The sequence below is a fragment of the Fulmarus glacialis genome, unplaced genomic scaffold, assembly GCF_000690835.1.
Source record: "Fulmarus glacialis isolate BGI_N327 unplaced genomic scaffold, ASM69083v1 scaffold45491, whole genome shotgun sequence".
Taxonomy (NCBI): domain Eukaryota; kingdom Metazoa; phylum Chordata; class Aves; order Procellariiformes; family Procellariidae; genus Fulmarus; species Fulmarus glacialis.
In genome coordinates, this window is record NW_009194364.1 from 1 (window position 1) to 19512 (window position 19512).

Genomic DNA, 19512 nt, shown 5'->3' on the forward strand with positions numbered 1-19512 from the left:
GGGCGGCAGCCGCCCTGCCTGAACCCCTGCACCCTCAGCCCCGGAGTAACACTTGCACACTATCTGCGCTTCCCAGGGTCTGGTTGGGTTGGAGATGGGTTTATCTTAAACTAACACCAAATTTTTCACTGCCGGAGATTCGCTCCTCTTGCGAGCTGCTGAAGCACACCCGGGGTTAAGCTGATTGCTTCAAATGTGCTAATAGGGCAAGCATAGGTCTTACACAGATCTGCACCAAACTGGTCAGGCCTCTGTGTAATCTGTATCCTTGTTTGATGGCTGTAGTCAGTTTGAACGCTTTCAAAAATCCCACAAGGTATCTACGTGCTTCATAATGCACCTAAATGTCTTCAGGCATCTGTCCTCTACCAGCAGCACAGTGAAGGAGGCAGTATCTGCTTTATACTCATACAGCTGAAGAAGACAGACCTGCATGCCATTCACTAAGGGGGCAGGGCGGGTGTGGCTTAGTTTATTTCCTTTTAAATTTTTTCCAGATACTTTACTTGAAAATGCTAGACATGACAATGAGAAAACAGAAGCTGGACCTACCTGTGCTGAGAAGCCAGAGAAGAAGCCATACCAGAAATGCACTAATGTGAAGGCAAAATTCTTATAGAAGAAGTATTTGAGGAACTTGCACATGCGGATGTAGGACCACCGGCCGTGGACCAAGAGCAGGCGCTGCAGGTAACGGAACTGTGCAAAGGAGAAGTCACTGGACAAGACCGCCTGCATCCCCTCCTGGCCGCTGATACCAACCCCGATGTGGGCAGCTGCAACAAGAAGGTTATTGATCATGTAATTAGACTGAGAGTTTTGATTGCCCCATTTTTTAAATGAGTTCCCTGCACTGGGACACTGTGTTAATTCCCTCCCAGCCTTCATAAAAAGCCATATGTAAAGTTATTTTGAAAAAAAATTGTATTTTGGGGCGTTAATTCTTTCAGCAGCATTATGATTTTGGCTGTGGTGATACATTTCCAGTAACTGGGCTTGTATTATTTGAATGAAATTACACCCTCAATGACAATTCATGTTTTCTTTCTGAATGTTTTCCAACAGCATAAATGCTGTGGTTCATAACAGCTGCTGTTACGAAAAAATAACTTCAATTTATATTGACATGTGACTTGTATTTACATGCATGCATGTCCTTCCAGCGGCCTTAGAATATTGTTCCAGACAAGGAAAATCTTCAAACCCCTTATAGATTTCTCAGACATAGTGCTATAAGGCAGACTGAAGCCTTTTTACATTTCCTAGGCTTTATTGGTTCAATCAAATAATTAGATAGAAGAGTCACATCTTTTTTAATAGTAACTTGGGTTTATTAAACATGGACATAAGTTTAATGTACAGCTAATCATACAGCTTTAACTGACGAGAGCAACCTTGATGGCTGGAGGTTGGTTAGACTCAGAGGTTTCCACGGAACAGTGAATTGATAAAATCCCAATGTCCCAACCCTCTCGTGGGGGGAGTGGGTTAGTTTCTAATTATCATGTACACTTTAACTTTTCTTATCCTTTCTTTACTGACTGCCTGACTTATCTCCCTTGAAGCTCCCTACTTAGCCTTTTCTTTCTTAATTAAAAGGCTCCAGTTAATCAATTCTTGCAAATTAACACAAGGAAGATTAGCAATAGGCCCTTCTGAATAATCTTAATTTAATTAGACCTAGTTAGGGTTTTTTTTCCATAAATTCACTGAGGTAATGCAGCATCAAATGATACTCAAGGACGAAGGGGCCTAGAAGCCTGTGATTTGTAACTCAAGGGAGATAATTGACAAATGGCCCTACCACATGGAAATGTTAAAAAAAATCATGTAACCTTATACAGACTATTTACAGGCATGAAGATTTTCTTTCTGCATTGCAGACAGGCCCTCTCTGAAACAAAATTTTTGTTCTTTGTTTTGCCCTTGTGGTGGTGGCCATGCAGACAGACAGGTGGACATGTCACAGCCCCGGTGGGCTTTTATCTATTCTAAGGTAGAAACAGAGAAATAGGCAGTAAGTGCAACTTCAGCTTCCTGCGATCTTGGTGGTGGGAGCACAGCGAAGGGCTCTCCTGTGTGTCCTGGAAGGCAGGAGACACGAGTAGCCTATAGTGACAGTGCCCTGTAGAAACCTGCCAAAACTTGGGACACAGCCGCTCGGTGCCACAAAGAGGGTGGTACAGCAGGCGCTCAGATATGTGTTCCTGCTGCTAGGCCACCTCAGATAGCAAATACATCAGTGACTCAGTTTGCTAGAGCATGCCGGCTGCCGGCTGTCACTCACTTTTGATCATGCTGACATCGTTGGCGCCGTCTCCGATTGCCAGGGTCACAGCCTTCTTGTATTTCTTCACCAGCTCCACCACCTGGGCCTTCTGCAGCGGAGTCACCCGGCAGCAGATCACCACTTTGCACATGCAGGCGGTTCTCACCAGCTCCAGCTCCAGATTCCCTTCCAGTGCGTAAGCCTGAGAAGAAGGAGCAAAGGGGGCGTTCAGGTCAGACCAGCAGCAACTCGTGGCCTGACAAAGAGCATGCAGCGGGAAGGAAATGAGAACTAGTTCTTCCGTTCGGCAGAAGGATGGTGTGAGATACCCCAAGTGAATCCATCCATTCAGTCGCAGGGAGCATCCACACCGCGCAACATCATGCCACGCAGTGTACACCTATGAGCTTGCACCTTGGGTGCACCACAGCTGGATATGCACAACAGCTGCTCTGGCTGATGTAACCTGACAGTGCAGCAGAAATGTCAAACAACAGGAGCACTAAATTAACGAAGCTGCTGCTGGGCCTGAGACAACCTTGCCTATCTCCATGCAAGACAGTCTCTGCTCGTCCCTCTTGGTTTATTTTTTAAGCTCTGGGAGATCTGTTGGTATAAATAGAAGAGACTTTAATTTGGGAGTACTTAATTAAAAAAAAACATGGAAAAAGTTGAGCTCAGGTGGGCATGACAAAGCAAAATACAAAGCCAGGGAGAAGGCAACTTTGCTCTGAGTGCTGTCCTTTTAAATCAATCAGCCATGTTATTTCTGTTGGGGAAGCACAGAGATAATTGGATGTGGGGTCACCCCTCCAGCTCTGCGTGAGGAGGAGGTAGCAGTGTTAGCTTTTCATATTTCTTTCAGAACATGCTTTTTGGCTCTGTTCTTTGGTGTCTCTTCTCAGTAGATACGCATGGAAGGAATCTACAGGGCTTTCTCCTCCACAGAGGCATTACAGCAGGCCCACTGCCCTTTCTGCATAAGGCAGACAATCCTTAGGCCAGATATCCTTTCTTTTTGAAACAGAGAGCTATGAGTCACCAGCACTGCCGCTTCCCTCCCGTCAGTGGCAGGCAGGCTTGCTCAACAAAAGAGACCTTTTCATGGTTTAGCTTTAGTATAGGCTGGTCAGTGCAGTTAGAAATGGCTTTTGCCACAACATCCTCACTGCACAGCACTAGCAAATTGTTATTACATCGTATATTAACGGAACTGCACACAAATCAATTAGTATGATGATGCCATTACAGATGCTAATGTGCGTCTGTTCACTCACTTTGTTGAAGCAAGACCACATGTGGACATAGCCCCAGTGCTGCCATCCCACCCATCTGCACATAGGGATATGGCGCTGAACAGATGCTGTGTTTGAATGGGACTATATCAGCACTATTACCATTGTTCAAGCTCTAGGCTTATAGAAATAAATAAATAACACATAGTTTTGTCCACGCTATCCTTGTGGTCCACACCCAGGAGAAAGCCATGGCCTTGGTAAGACTGGCCGTGTCCACTCTGCTGCAGGCTATGTGGGCTGGCTGCTCCCATACAGCCCAGATTTGAATTTCTTTGTGTGTGACATGTCTCCTTGCCAGGGTGTGGGTGAGTGTGTGGTTTTCCAGGAATAAAAGGAAAATTTGTCACCGCTGCCAGGGGTGCTTTTATAGCAAAGCACTCCGGGTCTGTGCTGCAGGCTGAAGGGACGGAGTAGGAACAGGCAGGGACTCGCAGCCAGCTGGGATGTCAGAGGATTCACCTATGCAGATGCAGAGAACTTGATAGAGCTCTTGTCCGTTTTGCAGTGGGGATTTAAAGATTAAGGCCCTGGAGTTAAAGAGGGAGCGAGCGTAAAAGAGGGAGAGGGGGTATTTGACAACCTAGACTCTGCCTGAAAGTGTCCCCTCTAGTCCAGGATCTGTATACATGGCACATAAGCCAAAAATGGAGCAAGATGAGATTTTTTTTTAATAGTAATTTGCCAGGCTGGCATAGAGCTGGGAGTTAAATTTGCTGGACTGCTATCAAGAGAGGAGGCAACCACAGGGAACAGAAGCATCTTGTCTCTGAAAGGCAGCACCTCCCACCTCTTTCCATGTCTACCTATTTGCTTCCCCTGCAATCTGGGAAAGCAAAATACAATAGACAAATAAACCTGATCTAGACTAAATCTTCCTCACAGACAAGTTGAAATGTATCTATCATCTAAACTGTTTTTTCTCTAATATGTTCTAAAAAATTTCTGAGGATGGAAAATCTATTCCAGCACTTCACTATTCTCACCAGGAAGACATTTCACCCAAAACTCTCTTATCTCAGTTGAATTCAATTACTATGTTTACCTGTTATTATTTGAAAAGCATTACCAAGACTGATCAGTATTCTCCAGGCTCAGAAGTCCTAACTCTCTCAGTTTGCCCCTATGCTTTCCAGATCATGCTTGACTACTCTTACAGTTTTCTTTGTACTCTCTCTAGTTGGTTTACATTTTCCTAAAGAAAATGGCCCAAATAAGTTAAATTGTTTCACCTAAGACTTTACCGATGCCAAATGAAGCAGGAGGCTTTCTTCACAAGTCTAACAGATGATGCTTTTACATACATATCTCTGATTTTGTACGTGTGTAGTTGATTATGTGAAAATGGAGAACAAGGCATTTGTTTACTGAATTGCATTCTCCATTTTTCCAAAGTATTTCTCCAACTTGTTAAAATTGTTTTCAAATCCAATCTTGAACTCCATCATGCCTGCGGTTTCTCCCAGCCTGGTGTTACCTGCTCTTTTTTTAAGCAGTTAATGCAAACACTGAATATCAAATAGATGTGGGATAGCCCCCTGCAGATGCCACTTAACTTGTTTTAGATCAACAGTGAGCCCTTAAGAGCCATACTTTCCAAGCAGTCTTGCATCTGTCACTTAACAATTTCATCTAGACCATATCACTTCAGTTCGCTTGGAAGAACGTCATGGGAGAGACCATCAAACAATTTATTAGTTGAGTTATAAGATATATATCCTATCTGTTAAATATATGTTATCAGATATATTTAGTAGAACACGTTCTTGGCATACTTGAAACCCATGTCTGATGTTATCTTATCTTCTTCCTGCATCCATAAACTGCCCGATTATTTTTCCAGTATCTTTCTGGAAATGAAAATTGATACAGCTACTCTACCCATCTTGTTCGCCAACATCAGGGCCAACTCTTCCCTGTTCCAGTCTTCTGAAACCTTGCCCATCACCTTTGATGTCTTAGATAACTACTGAGCCTAATCTTCAATTAGGAAAAAAAAAATCCGGTCCTCTAGAGCTAAGTTTTTAAAGCATTTTCAGACTCCCAGTATGTCCCTATCACATTAAGTTCTTCAGAGAACTCAGCCCTAACATGACTCTGAACCTTCCTTACCAGGCTGTGGCCAGTGATAACCAGACCGTACACCCCATTTGCTTGCTCATCAGGTATAACTTTTGGGTTTTTTGATGATTTTTTAAATTGAATGTTGATTTCATCACTGTCCAGAAAGGAGTCTGGCTTCATCTTTTTCCTTGCATTCCTAAAAAAAATCCAGAACAATAATGAAAAGCTTGTAAAGATATATATGTTTTATTAAATCAACTTTATCAATCAAAAAATTGATGCTTCTGTTTTATAATTTAGTTCAATTTTTCCTCTATCCCTGCAACAACATGCATAGTTTAGCTGCTGCTGTTCGTGCAGATCATCCACATGCTTTTGAAACTCTAACAAGTGTGTGCTAAACTTGTACTGATTTAAAGTCAAACAAATCATCTGAGTGTCATGAAGGACAGTATCCCAAAGGGCATCCCAATTTTCTGTGCATATTGTCTGGCAACCACCTATTTCAAGTGAAAAGGATTGAAAAACTTTCCCATTTTCCACCTATACCTAAGAACTTGTGTATACTGAGGAGGCTAGGGAGGAAGGTAGATTTCCAGATAATGCTAGAAAAGGACCATGTCCAGACGAAGGACCGCAATGTGGATGAATGGCAATAGCAATAGAGCAACAGATAGCTCAAGCCTGGAGCCAAAGGCTTTGTGGCTCCAGATCACTTGTCGAATGTTAGCTAATATTGCCTGCCTGACTCTGCTTTCTTATACATTTACATAGATTTGACCTCTTGGATCAAGAAGCTTCAGAGTTTATCCTCAGGAAATTTCTACATTGTGTTTAGCTGCTGGACCTTCCAGGGAGCCAGCTAGCCCTTATCTAAGGTCCTTAAATGGACTGCACCAAGTAAAGCCCACAGGAAAAAAAGGTGGAGTAATACAAAATACAAATAGTGTCAGTGCACAGCAATGAAGCTGTGTATTTCAGCCATTTACCTCAGCTCATTAAGTACATCATCAGATGTGCTGCCTTCGATAACGAAAACATCTTCCATGTCATCATTCAGCAAGTTGCAGGAGTAACCAATATTCATTGCCGTCTCTGGGAAAGATAAACCAGGAAAATGACCCATCTTAGCAGCCCCAAACTCACCCACCTCCTCTGTGGCCTTTTTACACACACGACAAAAGCTCTCTTTCTCACTCAAAAGAGCTCTGAGCCTTTCAGAGTCACAGTTTAAGAGAGCCAGGAGAGTCCCCTTGATGGGTGTAGCAGCAAATCTCCCCTAATTGGGCTTCAGAAGGCCACAGAAAAAAATAATTCTACCAAAATGAAAAAGCTTAAAACACCCTTTGGCCAACATACTTGGAGCAACAAAAACATTTCATGTTGATTCAAAAATTTTTTTTCAGGATTTTTAACTTTCCCTCCCCCTGGTCCCAGAAAAGCCCCAAACCATAGTTCTGAAGAAGAGTATAAAGATATTTTGTTCAGAAAATTCTGAAGAAAAATTATTTTGGTATTTCATAAGCAAAACTATTACACTTGGAACATGACAAAATGAAATGTTTAATTTTTCTCAAAAATTCTCTGCTCATTTCTTAGATGAAATTATTTGCAAACACTTTTGACCTCCCTGAAACACCATTGTTTCAGTGAAGTTACTGTTTCTCCAAAAGAATTCATTGGCATCTATTTACCGTTCTTTCCAACTTAATGCTTTCTCCAAAAGCCTAAATTTCGTCCATTTCTATTCTGGATCATTAATGCCAGGACCAAACTGAAACAGACCCAACATTCACTTTAGCATTAAAGTTCCTGGAAAGCAGGACGAGATTTTTTCCACCTTCTTCACCAGGACAGTCGACTGCACTAAAATGACACCTTTTCACAGCATATGACAGGGACTATGGGATGCTCACTGTCACCTCTCCAAAGGCAAAGGATGCTGCCTTCACACTTCTTCAAGCCCCAGAACAGGAATTAAGAACAGGTACTAGCTATAGTTATCTGGTCTAATTCCAGATAACTGGAATTTTGCCTAGCTGGCAATGAAGCAAAGCCCTGTAAGTTTGTCTTCTGTGCAGTTTTCAAAGGAGAAAGAATGAGAATATGGGTCTTAGCAGAGCCATCCCACCGGTGAGAGAGAAGAGAAACACCCAAAGCTGTAGCCCCTTTACCTTGCTTGTCTCCAGTGAGAACCCATATCTTAATGTTGGCTTTGGCAAGAGTCTCAATTGTCTGTGGGACCCCGTCTTGTAACTTGTCCTCAATTGCTGTGGCACCTAGCAGCTTAACAGAAAATGGCAGAGAACTGGTAAGTCTTCCCATTGCTACCAAAGGAGAAAGCATTAGACCTCCAGGTAATTATTCAAGCAAATACAAATGAAATCCAGGAATAAGGTTGTACTGATTTTCATTCTTCCTCAGCAAATTTACTGAACAGAGCAGAGCCCTGATCCTGCAAATGTTCTAGTCTCTAATCCCCCAGGCTCAAATGAATCATGAGCAATCATGAAATTATTTGCCAACATGTTTGTAGACCTACAGGTCTGTGTTCTTCCACATGGGCCCCTTCAGAGTTTTAACTGAGGGGCAAAGACAGCTGCGGATTCATGTCCCCAAACCTCCATATGCATCCTCTAGTGTGGAGATTGCTCCCAGCTATATTGTACTGCAGCTGTCATTTGGCTGCTAAACATCTTCTTCAGCCCATAACAGACCTGTCCCCACCTCTGCTCCACGCTGTCACACAAGTAAACCACAGACTGCTCAGGACACATACCTTCATTATTTTAAAGTTACTGCTTTTTCTGCATTTTGGAGATACTTGGTGGCCTATTGTCAAAGGGACATGAAGGTTTCACTGCTAGCTCAGGTTTAGGCAGCATCTGCTACCACCTACCTCCTGCTGTTGGGAGACTAAATTCAGAGGTTGGCTTTAAGCCCAAGATCCGTTTTTGCTTCCTGGGATGTTCATCATTCGTCAGCTATGAGTGTTAGCAATGTAGACAACAGCTCTGACGGAACTTCTCGATAGGGTCCTCAAAAGTGCACAATCCACATTTTACAGCAGTAGTCCCTGGTCCAGCTAGCAAAAGCTTAAATGCTTGTAGCATACAAAGCCACCTCCTGGGAGCACCTGCTCATCCTTGGCAGCCTGAGTCTGAGCTGGAAGGCCAAAGATGGACACTGATGTCAAATGTGCCCAGGAAGAGAGAACGAGGGCTTGCATTCCCCACAGCCATTGTCTTTCTGGAGCTGCAGAACGGCACTATAGTATTGTTGACAGGTCTTTGCCTGTCTGCCCATGACCTGGTGTAAGAGCAGCTGGAGGGACAGTCATGATGCCTTCCTGACTGTGGATCTTCCTTAGCTTTTAGGTCAATCAATGATAAATAGTATTTTTACTACTATTCTTTGAATCTAACAATGTTCCATCCCTTGCGTCCTTATGTCCTTACTCCCCCTTAAGGGCCCCTAGCAGGAGCCTGCCACACACAGGGACTTCTGCTCTTGCCCACTAACCAGACTATGATACTTGGCAGTCCTCTACACCTCCACAAGACCCATCTGCTTCCTTGCTGACTCTGGCTCTCACACCCATTCTCTGTCACAAGCCAGGCTTTCCTACACCCACCCTCTGTTCTTCCCACAGCACCTTGGGGAAGTAAAATCACTCCTGGTCAGAGAAGGGTCTGGTGTAAACAGTGTCTTCTTCTGAGCCACATTTCTTCCTGCTGTGAGCCCGTGACCTTTTCTCTACTCAGGCCATGAGCTTCATAACCCTTTCTCGCAAAGCAGCTGGCCCCTTAACCTCTTAAACCTCCATCTTTCCTGCTTTGAACATGACCCACAGAGCATTTGCACCATGAATTCTCTGGACTAGAGGATCATCATTTCCCACTACTCTGTTGAGACCCAGAAGGGCAGTAGGCTCTGCCCTGTGGACTTCCAACTTCCAGAGGTCAGCATCTCCTCAGCTCACGCTTGCTTCTTCCCAGGCCCTGCTGGCATCCTGAGCGTACAGCTAATGGAAGGAGCAATGGTGTGACTCCCAGGATTTCCGAGATTTCAGGAAAGCACTGCTGCGAGTGCAAAAGCTGAATTGCTTCCCCTCAGATCCCACACAACCTTTTCATTCATTATTCAGAGCTCTAAAACACAGGCAGATCCCCCCAGAGCATTCAAAAAGCTGTAACAACACTCAGGGAGAGAAGAATGACTTGAAGATCACAGTTTAGCCCTATTTCAAATTGACACAAACATGTTCATGGGCATCACCTCTCCATCCTGCCCAGGGCTGCAAGAACAAAGAAGACACTCTCTGAAATGGAGGGGCACTGGGGATTATTCACTGCCTGCCATTTCAAAGACAGGAAAATAAATTTGCGTATACAAAGGATAGCTATGAAATATTTGTGTCCTGTCATCTCCCTTAGGCTCTGGTATGTCACTTCATCTCGAGAAAGCTACTCTGACACCCACATGAGTTAAAACAAAACCATTCCCTTGCATTGGTGGCTGACACCCCAGTTCCGGGCTCCTGACGGAGGTGCCAGTGAAAACCCAGGACTGCCATATTCCCATCCGCTCCCATCACACAACCCACTGAGCTGTTTGCAGAGCAATGTTTGCTGAAGTCAAACTGAGCTGTTTCTTGACAAACCACCGTCCTCGCTGCCTCCCCCAGAGCTTGGCCCAGATTCCCTGAAACACCAACCATTAGGTCTTTTTCAATCTCTTCATATAACTCCGACAATTTATCTTCCCGTCCTTCCAAGGCAGTGCTTGCTTCATGGTGACGCCCGATCCAGTCCTGAAAGTAGTCTTCATCCAGGTTTTTATAGGCCACCACAAGTGTCCTCAGACCTTCACCAGCAAACTCCTGCGAGACAGTGGTGAGGCAGAATAGGTCAAAGAAGAACGGTCTGCTCACCTGGGCTTACAAAGGACCCTCGGAAAGCAAACGGCTATTTGTAAAACTTCTTGCCTAAAGTCTGCGGAGGAAAGGTGAAAAAATCACAACTTTTAGACCACAAACCTTGGGGTACTTTTTAAAAACTAGTTCCAGACCACTTTATCATTGCCATCCATGGTCCTTACAAAGAATAAATTCAGAAGAGCGTTCCTACTTTCTGGCTCTGAAGCTTTAGATCAGGCAGTTGTTTCTCAGGTTCATATTTCTCAACATAAGGTTGAGACTAATAGTGAGGCCTAAATAAACACTGAACACAGCCTCGAATTTTGGACCTGGGCTCAATGTTTTTAGGGTAAAAATGCTGGCTGAAATGCACAGTGTGAGCACAGTCAGCCATGACATCTCAGCAAGTCCTTGTAACTGTGCTTTCTGCAGAGGTATGATTGACAGTACGGCTCTCAGTGTTCGGTGGAATAACAGAGATCCCTTTGTGAAAACAGGGGTGTTCCCCCAGGCTTGACGTGAAGGTGCATCAGGAACAGCTCTGCTCTGCCCTGCCCTCTCCTTTGCCGGCAACTTTCTCTGGCCGCCCCAGGCAGTGAGCAGAGATCTTTGTGCTACTGCACACCCCCTCTGGCAAAACTTTTTGTTATCTTGTGCTCTGCATTGTATCAGAAGGATCTGGTATCTGGAGTAAATATTGGCTGAAACATCCACTTGGGTGAGTAACCGCCTCCCAGTGCAAACCATCAACAACTTAAAAGGCCACAAGTTTGAGTGACACATTTTCCTTGCCGCCCAGTCAATATGCCCCTATATAATCTGGTAGAAGGGGAGGTATGTCCCAGTGCCTACCCGGTCCCTTCTGACTGACACCTCTCGGATTGCAATCACTGCAGATCTGAATTGTATTCAAGAATTCTTTACTTGTGGCCCTTTACTGGTCACCTGAGTTATTCCGATCCAGGGCATGCTTGAGTGCATCGGGTGCACGCATTGTAGAGTAATAGCAGACTTGGATGGAATTTAGTTGCCAAAACACAGATGCGTTGTGCCTTTTCAGGTGTTTCACCTATCCTGCCTGGCTTCCAGCTCCTACTCCAGAGGCATACAGGTCTCCTAAATGTTCTGCATTGTACTTGCCATCCGTGTCCAGATGTCCTGGATATCCTAGAGCAGTTCAAATGGCACCTGCTGCCCATGCTTAGGCAACTGATTTGAGATCTAAGGCTTTATAAATTTATTTTCCTCTCTATTCCCCACGAAAAAAAAAAAATTAAAAAACTACTGCTTGGGTGCTGCTTCTGAAATCTGTTTTTTGTCTCAATACAAAATACATTTCCACACCTGGAGAAAAGGAAACCATCAAACGGAGAGATGTTGTGCAGAAGGAAACACTTACATTCAGGTGTTCTGTCGTCTCCTCTTTGAGAGAGTCGCAGGATGAATGAAGCAGTTCATAAAGAATGGTGTCAGCCCCCTTGCAGTACAAAGTCAAATCACCTTCTGGACTCCGCACTACGAGGAAAAGAAATGCTACAAATCCCAGACTGAGGCAATTTGGATTCACAGCACTTCCATCAAAACGAAGAAAGGTTTTTAGAGGTGTCTGAATTCCACCAAGTTTTGGCAAACTCCCAGGAATCAAGACAAGCTTTGCTTAGAAAAGGCACCAATGCAACTACACTCTACCTTAGCAGTAGCAGCACAGGCAACTGTACCCAGATTGCATTGGTCTGAGCAGATGCTCTGTTGCACTATGTAGTTCCTACAGGCAGCACTTCAGGCAGGACATCTGCATTCAAAAGTCAAGAACAATTTGTTCTTAGGGAACTGGTGCTGCTGCTCTTATTGCTCCTACCAGTAAAGGTACTACCACTCTCTTGCTACAGTTATGATATTCCAATCCCTGAAATATCTGAGGGTATTAAGAAAGGCTACACGAGGTTTCTTGAATCATTTCTCCATTTTCCTTTCGGGAAAGTGGGCTTCTCTACTTGTCCTTGCTTTCTCCTTTCCCACTTTTCTCAGATTTCGCTGATAATTTTAAAGCTGATTAGAAGGAAGGCCTTTCCTGCATCGTCATGAGGGAAGTAAGATATGTAAAAAGCTTAGTGTCTTCAGGAGGCTGCTCCATCATTGTGGTTCAGATGTTAAGATGTTCTCCCACCTGCCTAAGTTAAGTATTTATCTAGCACTGTTGCTGTGTAATTGAAAAGCCAAGGCAGCCCATCTCAAGCGCTCAGAAGTAAATGTTATTCAGAAAGCACTGCAAAGGAGGTCTCCTAGAAAAAGGCATCACAGCAGAATGAGGGCCAACTTGAGAGCCTAAAAAGTCAGGAAGGAAAGAAGGGAGCAAAGAGAACATACCAATAACAGACATTCGCTTGCGAACATTGTTGAAATCAAGAATAGCTAGGAGTTTGTAGATTTTTATTTCTCCCATTTCCATGACAGTGATGGTCTCCGGTGTGCGAGCCCGGAACACAAATCCAAAGTTTCTGGCAGCAGTGACGAGGGCTCCCTCATCAGGAGATTGGGCCTGATACACCAAGTCACCTGACATGCAAGAAAAAAAAAGTAATGTGGCTTCTGCCTTGTTTCTGAGGCTAAACAAATACAAAATCAAAGACATTATATAGCAGTTAACCCTTTGCTTTTCTGTCTATGCCTAGAGGTGCAGCTCTAAAAAGCACCTTCTGTCCACACATCTCCGTCATGTCCTATCAACCCATCCTCCAGGCCAGTGCAAGAGGCCTAGACTCTTCTGGGGACTTTTATCACTCTCTTTGGAGTCCAACTGAGAGGACAACTTCCTTGGGTTTAACCCCTTCTAGTTACATCTGCATGTATTTTTCTCATCAGTATTTTCACCTTGTATGTGTCAATTAATGGTTCAAGCCTTTAAAGCACAGTTTTCACCCTGTCTGGGATTTGAGGAGACTGACCCAGTACCTGCGGCAACACTGGGTGAGTGGAGCTAATGAGTCTCCAGTGGATAGGTGCCCTGTGCGCTTTACTTTATGGGACTTGGTGCAGAGTACAGAAAGAGTGGGACAAGCCATTTGCCACCTCAGGGAAGCTGTGGCACCTGCAGTTTCCGCACTCCAGAGGTGTAGTGCTTGCAGTAGTGTCAGCTCCGCCACAGGAGTGCACAGGGAGTGGAGGCCCTTTTTCTTCCCATGTGGCATCTCCAAAGACATTGATTTATGTGTAGCCATATACTACAGAAAATCACCAGGGAGCCAAAAGGACCAATAACAGCTTCTGTGGAGAGAAGACATACTGTGGTGCAGGGTGTACGTAACCACTCAGCCTGGTGCCTTCAACAATCCTCACCTTCCTTCTTCTCTTCTGGCATCACTGTGTGACAAAGTGAGAGCAGCCGGAAGAACCTGTGCGTCGGGACATCACTTAGCTTCACAGCTTCAACCAGGCTATGGTCATAGAAGGCAAACTTCGGGTCAGCTAACTGGTTGTATGAGAAATCAACCTTCTCTGTGTTCTGCAAAAATATGTCTCGGTGTTATTTGTGGAGCTCTTATATGCCTGTACACCAATGCCTGCCCATCATAGCCCCTCTCTCTTCCTTACAAGGGCCTCTCCTGCAGGGCTCTTCATGATAGAGATTGGTGAGACTAAGTAAGTGGGAGGTCATGAAAGCTACTGAATCACAGGAGAGGACAGGCACTTGAGGTGCCTTTCAGAGCAGCACTCAGGCTGAGAACCTGGTTAGCTAAAGAAGCCTCTCTGTATGACAGCAAATGCTCCTACAGGATCCCCACCAAAGGATTTCTATAGCAAAAAAATGCCTGCCTTCAACACATGCGTGCTTGGAGGCATCATGCTCCTGATGTCAATGGCTGCCTGTGATAGGGGAATGTGGAAGCCCAATTTAAAACAACTTAAAAGGCTGTGTTCTCCACCCTATTCTCCCAAAGCAAGAAAAAATCCTGATATGGAAAAAAGACGACAGACAAGTGATGTAAAGGTTCAACTCCGCAGGCACTGCCCATTTTGTCTAAAAACAAGGAGCCCCAAGCAGAGGGGAATGTACTGGAAAAATGGCCAGAAGTTCACAGCATGATGTGTCATGGAGGAATGCACTGCCAAGCCTGCCTGGGACGATTCCGACTCCCGCCCCATCCCCGATGAGCTCAGAGTTTCCAGGATGGGAGTCATCCTTCTGACCTCTGCAAGCTGACATTTAGCACTTACCACAAGAGCACAGACCCACCCCCCCAACCCACTCATCTGCGCAGCAAGGTCCAGGCACTGCAACACCGCGGATGTGTGGGCAGCAGGACTCTGCTCTGGCGAGTATCACGGACAGGAGGAGCTGCTGGGCAGCCGGTTGGCAGGAGACCAGCATGTCTCCCCAGGCAAGTCAGCCCTTTGCATTTTGCTGCCTAAGCGAGGGCAGTCTGGAGGCACAGCACTCGGCACAAATAGCCAATTTCAGTGGGTAATTTAAGTTTTAAATGGCCTGAAAATGAATCATTGCAACGAGGAATGGGATTTTCATCATCATCTCGCCATTTGTTACTTGGATTACTGCACACAGTTTTCAGACATTTTAGAAACTCAAGACGTGGGTTTGTGCCAGCAAGCAGAGGCTAGAAAGAAATGGAGAAGTCACCCATTTTTACACTTTCCAGTGTCCAGACATTAGGGGAATTTGACAGTGACCTTATTATCAATATGAACTGAACTCACTGGTTCCCCATCAAAGCTTTAATTAACTGCCAAGGATAATAAAGTCCACCAATGTCCAAGTTTCCAACAAACATCAATGGCCAAGTATTCAAGAAGAGCTGTGCATGCACTAGGGTGTCATGTGAAGCTGAGAGAACAGTGGGTACTCAGGCTACCCGACCCGCAGGTTTAAACCAGGCTTACTGGAAGGAAATGCAACTCTGGCAATCCTCTGACATCCACAAGAACAAACATTCCTGTTGTCAGGGTCAAAAGCATCAGCTCTTGCAGGGTCAAGAGCATGAACCATGCTGGGTGGGTTGTGTCCACTAGCACTTAGGCAAGCAGATTCACTGAAAGCACAGATCCTGATAGCACTTGAGCACTTACCTCATTTATTTCTATCCTTTGCCCAGACATATCGTACACATCACCTGGAAGCAAGAAAGACTGAAGTTATAGCCACTAACTCCAGATAAGTGCAGTCTCTGATCTCCTCTACCACAAAAATTGGTTAAAGTGTTCTGAAGCTATTATCTAATTAAAAAGTTTCGGTAAGCATAAATATCTTGACATGGGCACTGGAGACGGATGATTCATATCAATCAGTTTCCATGTTAATCCATGACAAAATCCAGAGACTGACAGACGCTTGAAACACAAAGCAGTTTCCATAAAAATGACTGGCATTTGGGTAAAGAAGACTTGGCTCAAGCTGAACCCGTGTAGTGTTGGGAGGAAAACGAAGGTGCTTTCAGGGCATGACTTCTCTTGTACCTTCCCTTTGGAATGTGAGACAAAACCCAGCTCCTGGATCGTATTGGGTTTGCAACAGTCCCCGGACTACCACAGAGAAGGAGTTGTCAAAGCCATTCTTCCCACGTCAAGGTAGCAAGACTGCTCTATTCATTTTCCCTGAACTGATGATCTAGTCACAGAAATGGAAGACATCTCGTCTCCAGGAAACACTATTGAAACTTCCTCTGCGTGAAGAAAAATTTCACTTGGAAGGTCTGGACTGTGCCCAGCCCAGCCAGATTCAACCCTTCATTGAAATAAAATTGAAATTCAGTGAATTACATGAATGATAGATCCATACCTGCACCGACAACCTCAACTGTGACCAAAGTCAATTGTAGATACTGGTACTCCCTCACAAAAGCCCTGAGGATGTAGAAGAAACTTAGAAGTCATCTCTCCTGAGAACTGCACATCAATTGATCTCCTGGGAACTGTAAGAGAGAGGCTTTTGGACACCTCCTTCCCAATGGGAAGCTTAAGCCTCCGGAGTAGCTTCCCTGGCAGCAGAACTAATTCATCTTTTCTAGGATGGCTTTCCCAAATGCCCCTGAGGAGCAAATCCGAAGAAGTACATTCCTAGGAAGAAGCTAAGCATTTAGAAAACTATAGACTGTCCGCCTTCTTTCTGCATATTTCTCATTCATTTCTTGAACCCACACCCTGTATCTATGTTAGTGGTCACATCCACTTTGGAAGAGTCAACTAACGACACATGAATGAACAGACTGAATATTTTTCAAGCTGTTTAGCAGCACTAACGTTGGCTAGCAGAGTAGCGCTGTTTTGGATACAGTGGTCTCCAAATATACAGAAAACAAGATTTATAGGAAGAAATAACTTCTTTTATTAGGCCAGCTGATAGCACTGAGAAAAAAAGACCATCTTTCTGGCACACTAGTCCATCAGCAGGTCTGACACAGGCAAAACAAGCATCAATCTACAAATAAGCGGTGACTAATTTCTCTGGGGGAATCTAATGATGTTAATCAATTAGTCAGTTTGTGAATTGTTAGCACCTCTTGAGCAGTATGAAGAAAACTGCCCGGGGCCATACAATGAACGAGCCTTTTAAGTCAGTGACTGTTAGGATCTAACATAGGTAACAACTTTTGTTTCCCATTTTTTCCAACTCCCTACAAACTTTTCTCCCTTCTGGTAGCTAAAGTATGTCAGGGCTAAAGACAAATGACCAGGCCATTGACTAGGTGCCGACTGAAGGTTCAGCTACCTGAACAGGATGTTGAAAACCACTGTTCATGACATGAGAAATTGCTGAATGTGAGAGAGAACAGTGTGAGAAGCTGACAAAATTTGCAGATAACCCCATGAGGGCTAGCTGATTTCACAAGTGGATAAGAGAGAGTTGGTTATGTGAGTTATGCGTTATGTTTTGCAGGGTTAGCAATACCTGGGTAACCATGTCAATAATGTCAATAAAAGTGTGAGATTACCTAGGTAGTGATATCAGAAAGAAACAAATTTGAGTACAGATGTAGTAAAACTGGGACCGATGAGGAAAAAGTAATAAGGTGCAGGTTCTTTAGTTGGGATGATACTGGGGCAGAAAAAGGGAGGTAAAAGTATGGCAAAAAGGGGAAACAAGGGAGAGGAAAATGATATTAAGATATGCAAATGATGTAATCAGGGCTGTCCAGGCATCCCTGACAGGCAGCCCTGCATTTGATCACTGCACCTTCTTAAAAGACACTCTCTATGGATATCATATTTAGTCTCTGTGGACAAAGAGGCATGCAATGGAATAAAACTCAGAGAATAAGACAAATAGATAATATACCGTAGGATTTGCCATTGATGGAGCACTTGTTGAAACACATGATGTTCTGAGTGAGAGTTCCTGTTTTGTCTGAGAAGACGTACTTGATCTGCCCCAGCTCTTCATTGAGTGTAGTGGTACGGGCCTGAGCCGGCGTGTCATTCAGCGGATAATACATTTTACGGTCCCAGTCAATGTAGAAACTGTTACCCAAGCGTATAATCTCTACACTGGTGAAACAGAAAGAGAAGGTGGTGGAATACTCATTAGTTTAAGGGACAAGATCTTTATCTTCAGCACCACCATTAGCAATTGCAATTACAAGACAACTTTGAAGGTAATGACAGGGTGTACTCATCAGGTTGTCCTTAAATTGCCTGTAGTAAGCAATGCTGAAGCAAGTTCTGCTGAAATGATCTGTTAGGTTTATAGCAAATTTCTTTCCTTTATTTATAAAACAACATCTTATAAATGTATCTGAAAAATTTCAGAATTTTCAGACTGAAAAGTGAGGCAGGAGCAGTGGGTTTCACTTGGGGCAGTTTTGGGACTGGTGCACAGATGGGGACGGTTTCAGCAGGGCTCTGGGCTGGGCTGAGCCTGGTGCTGGGGAATAAGCACAGCCACCACTCAAACAACCCAGAGCTCCACAACAAGTCATTGTGTAACTCAATACAACCAAGGAGCTGTATCAGCTCGCAGACAACATGAATTTCCACTTTGCTGCTAGTGTGACACACTGGACAGGAACGGGATTAATTCCTCATATTTACCAACACAAAAGAGAGTGTCAGGAGCAAAGCTGTCTGAAGAGTTAAGTGCAATGATAAACTATGCAGTCCCACTCAGTCTACACCCCAATCTCAAGGGTTTGAGAGTGTCATGGACGCATTGCCTACTCTTTACCCCTGCTTGCCTATCTGCAATAACTAACATAGCACTACATTCTCTGGGAAGTTGTGACATTGACTCTGCTCATATAGAATCATAGAATGGTTTGGGTTGGAACGAACCTTTAAAGGTCATCTAGTCCAACCCCCCATGCAATGAGCAGGGACATTTTCAACTAGCTTGGGTGGCTCAGAGCCCCGTCCAACCTGACCTTGAATGTTTCCAGGGATGGGGCATCTACCACCTCTCTGGGCAACCTGTTCCAGTGTTTCACCACCCTCTTCCTTATATCTAGTCTAAATCTACCCTCTTTTAGTCTAAAATCATTCCCCCTTGTCGCAACAGGCCCTGCTAAAAAGTTTGCCACCATCTTTCTTTGAAGCCCCCTTTAAGTACTGATAGGCCACAATAAGGTCTCCCCGAAGCCTTCTCTTCTCCAGGCTGAACAACTCCAACTCTCTCAGCCTGTCCTCATAGAGGAAGCATTCCGTCCCTCTGATCATTTTCATGGCCCTCCTCTGGACCTGCTCCAACAGGTCCATGTCTTGTGCTGAGGGCTCCAGAGCTGGACGCAGTACTCCGGGTGGGATCTCACCAGAGCAGAGCAGAGGGGCAGAATCACCTCCCTCGACCTGCTTGCCACGCTTCTTTTGATGCAGTCCAGGATACGGTTGGCCTTCTGGGCTGCGAGCGCACATTGCTGGCTCATGTCCAGCTTTTCATCCACCAGTTCCCCCAAGTCCTTCTTGGCAGGGCTGCTCTCAATCCCTTCATCCCCCAGCCTGTATTGATACCGGGGGTTGCCCCG

At 44.7% G+C, this 19512-nt stretch overlaps 1 protein-coding gene across 1 annotated transcript in view; it reads right to left on the bottom strand.

Annotated features, from left to right (window-relative positions):
- Positions 1 to 552: 552 nt before the first annotated feature.
- The window catches only part of LOC104084030 (phospholipid-transporting ATPase FetA-like), a gene marked incomplete at both ends in the record, with an annotated part of 38881 nt that continues 19921 nt past the window's right edge, over positions 553 to 19512 (bottom strand). Inside the window, 11 exons of the mRNA XM_009587734.1 lie at positions 553 to 776; positions 2288 to 2471; positions 5677 to 5824; positions 6618 to 6723; positions 7803 to 7914; positions 10346 to 10510; positions 11946 to 12061; positions 12914 to 13102; positions 13883 to 14048; positions 15629 to 15672; positions 17835 to 18043. Coding sequence (XP_009586029.1) covers positions 553 to 776; positions 2288 to 2471; positions 5677 to 5824; positions 6618 to 6723; positions 7803 to 7914; positions 10346 to 10510; positions 11946 to 12061; positions 12914 to 13102; positions 13883 to 14048; positions 15629 to 15672; positions 17835 to 18043 — 1663 coding nt within the window. The remainder of the gene's footprint in view (positions 777 to 2287; positions 2472 to 5676; positions 5825 to 6617; positions 6724 to 7802; positions 7915 to 10345; positions 10511 to 11945; positions 12062 to 12913; positions 13103 to 13882; positions 14049 to 15628; positions 15673 to 17834; positions 18044 to 19512) is intronic.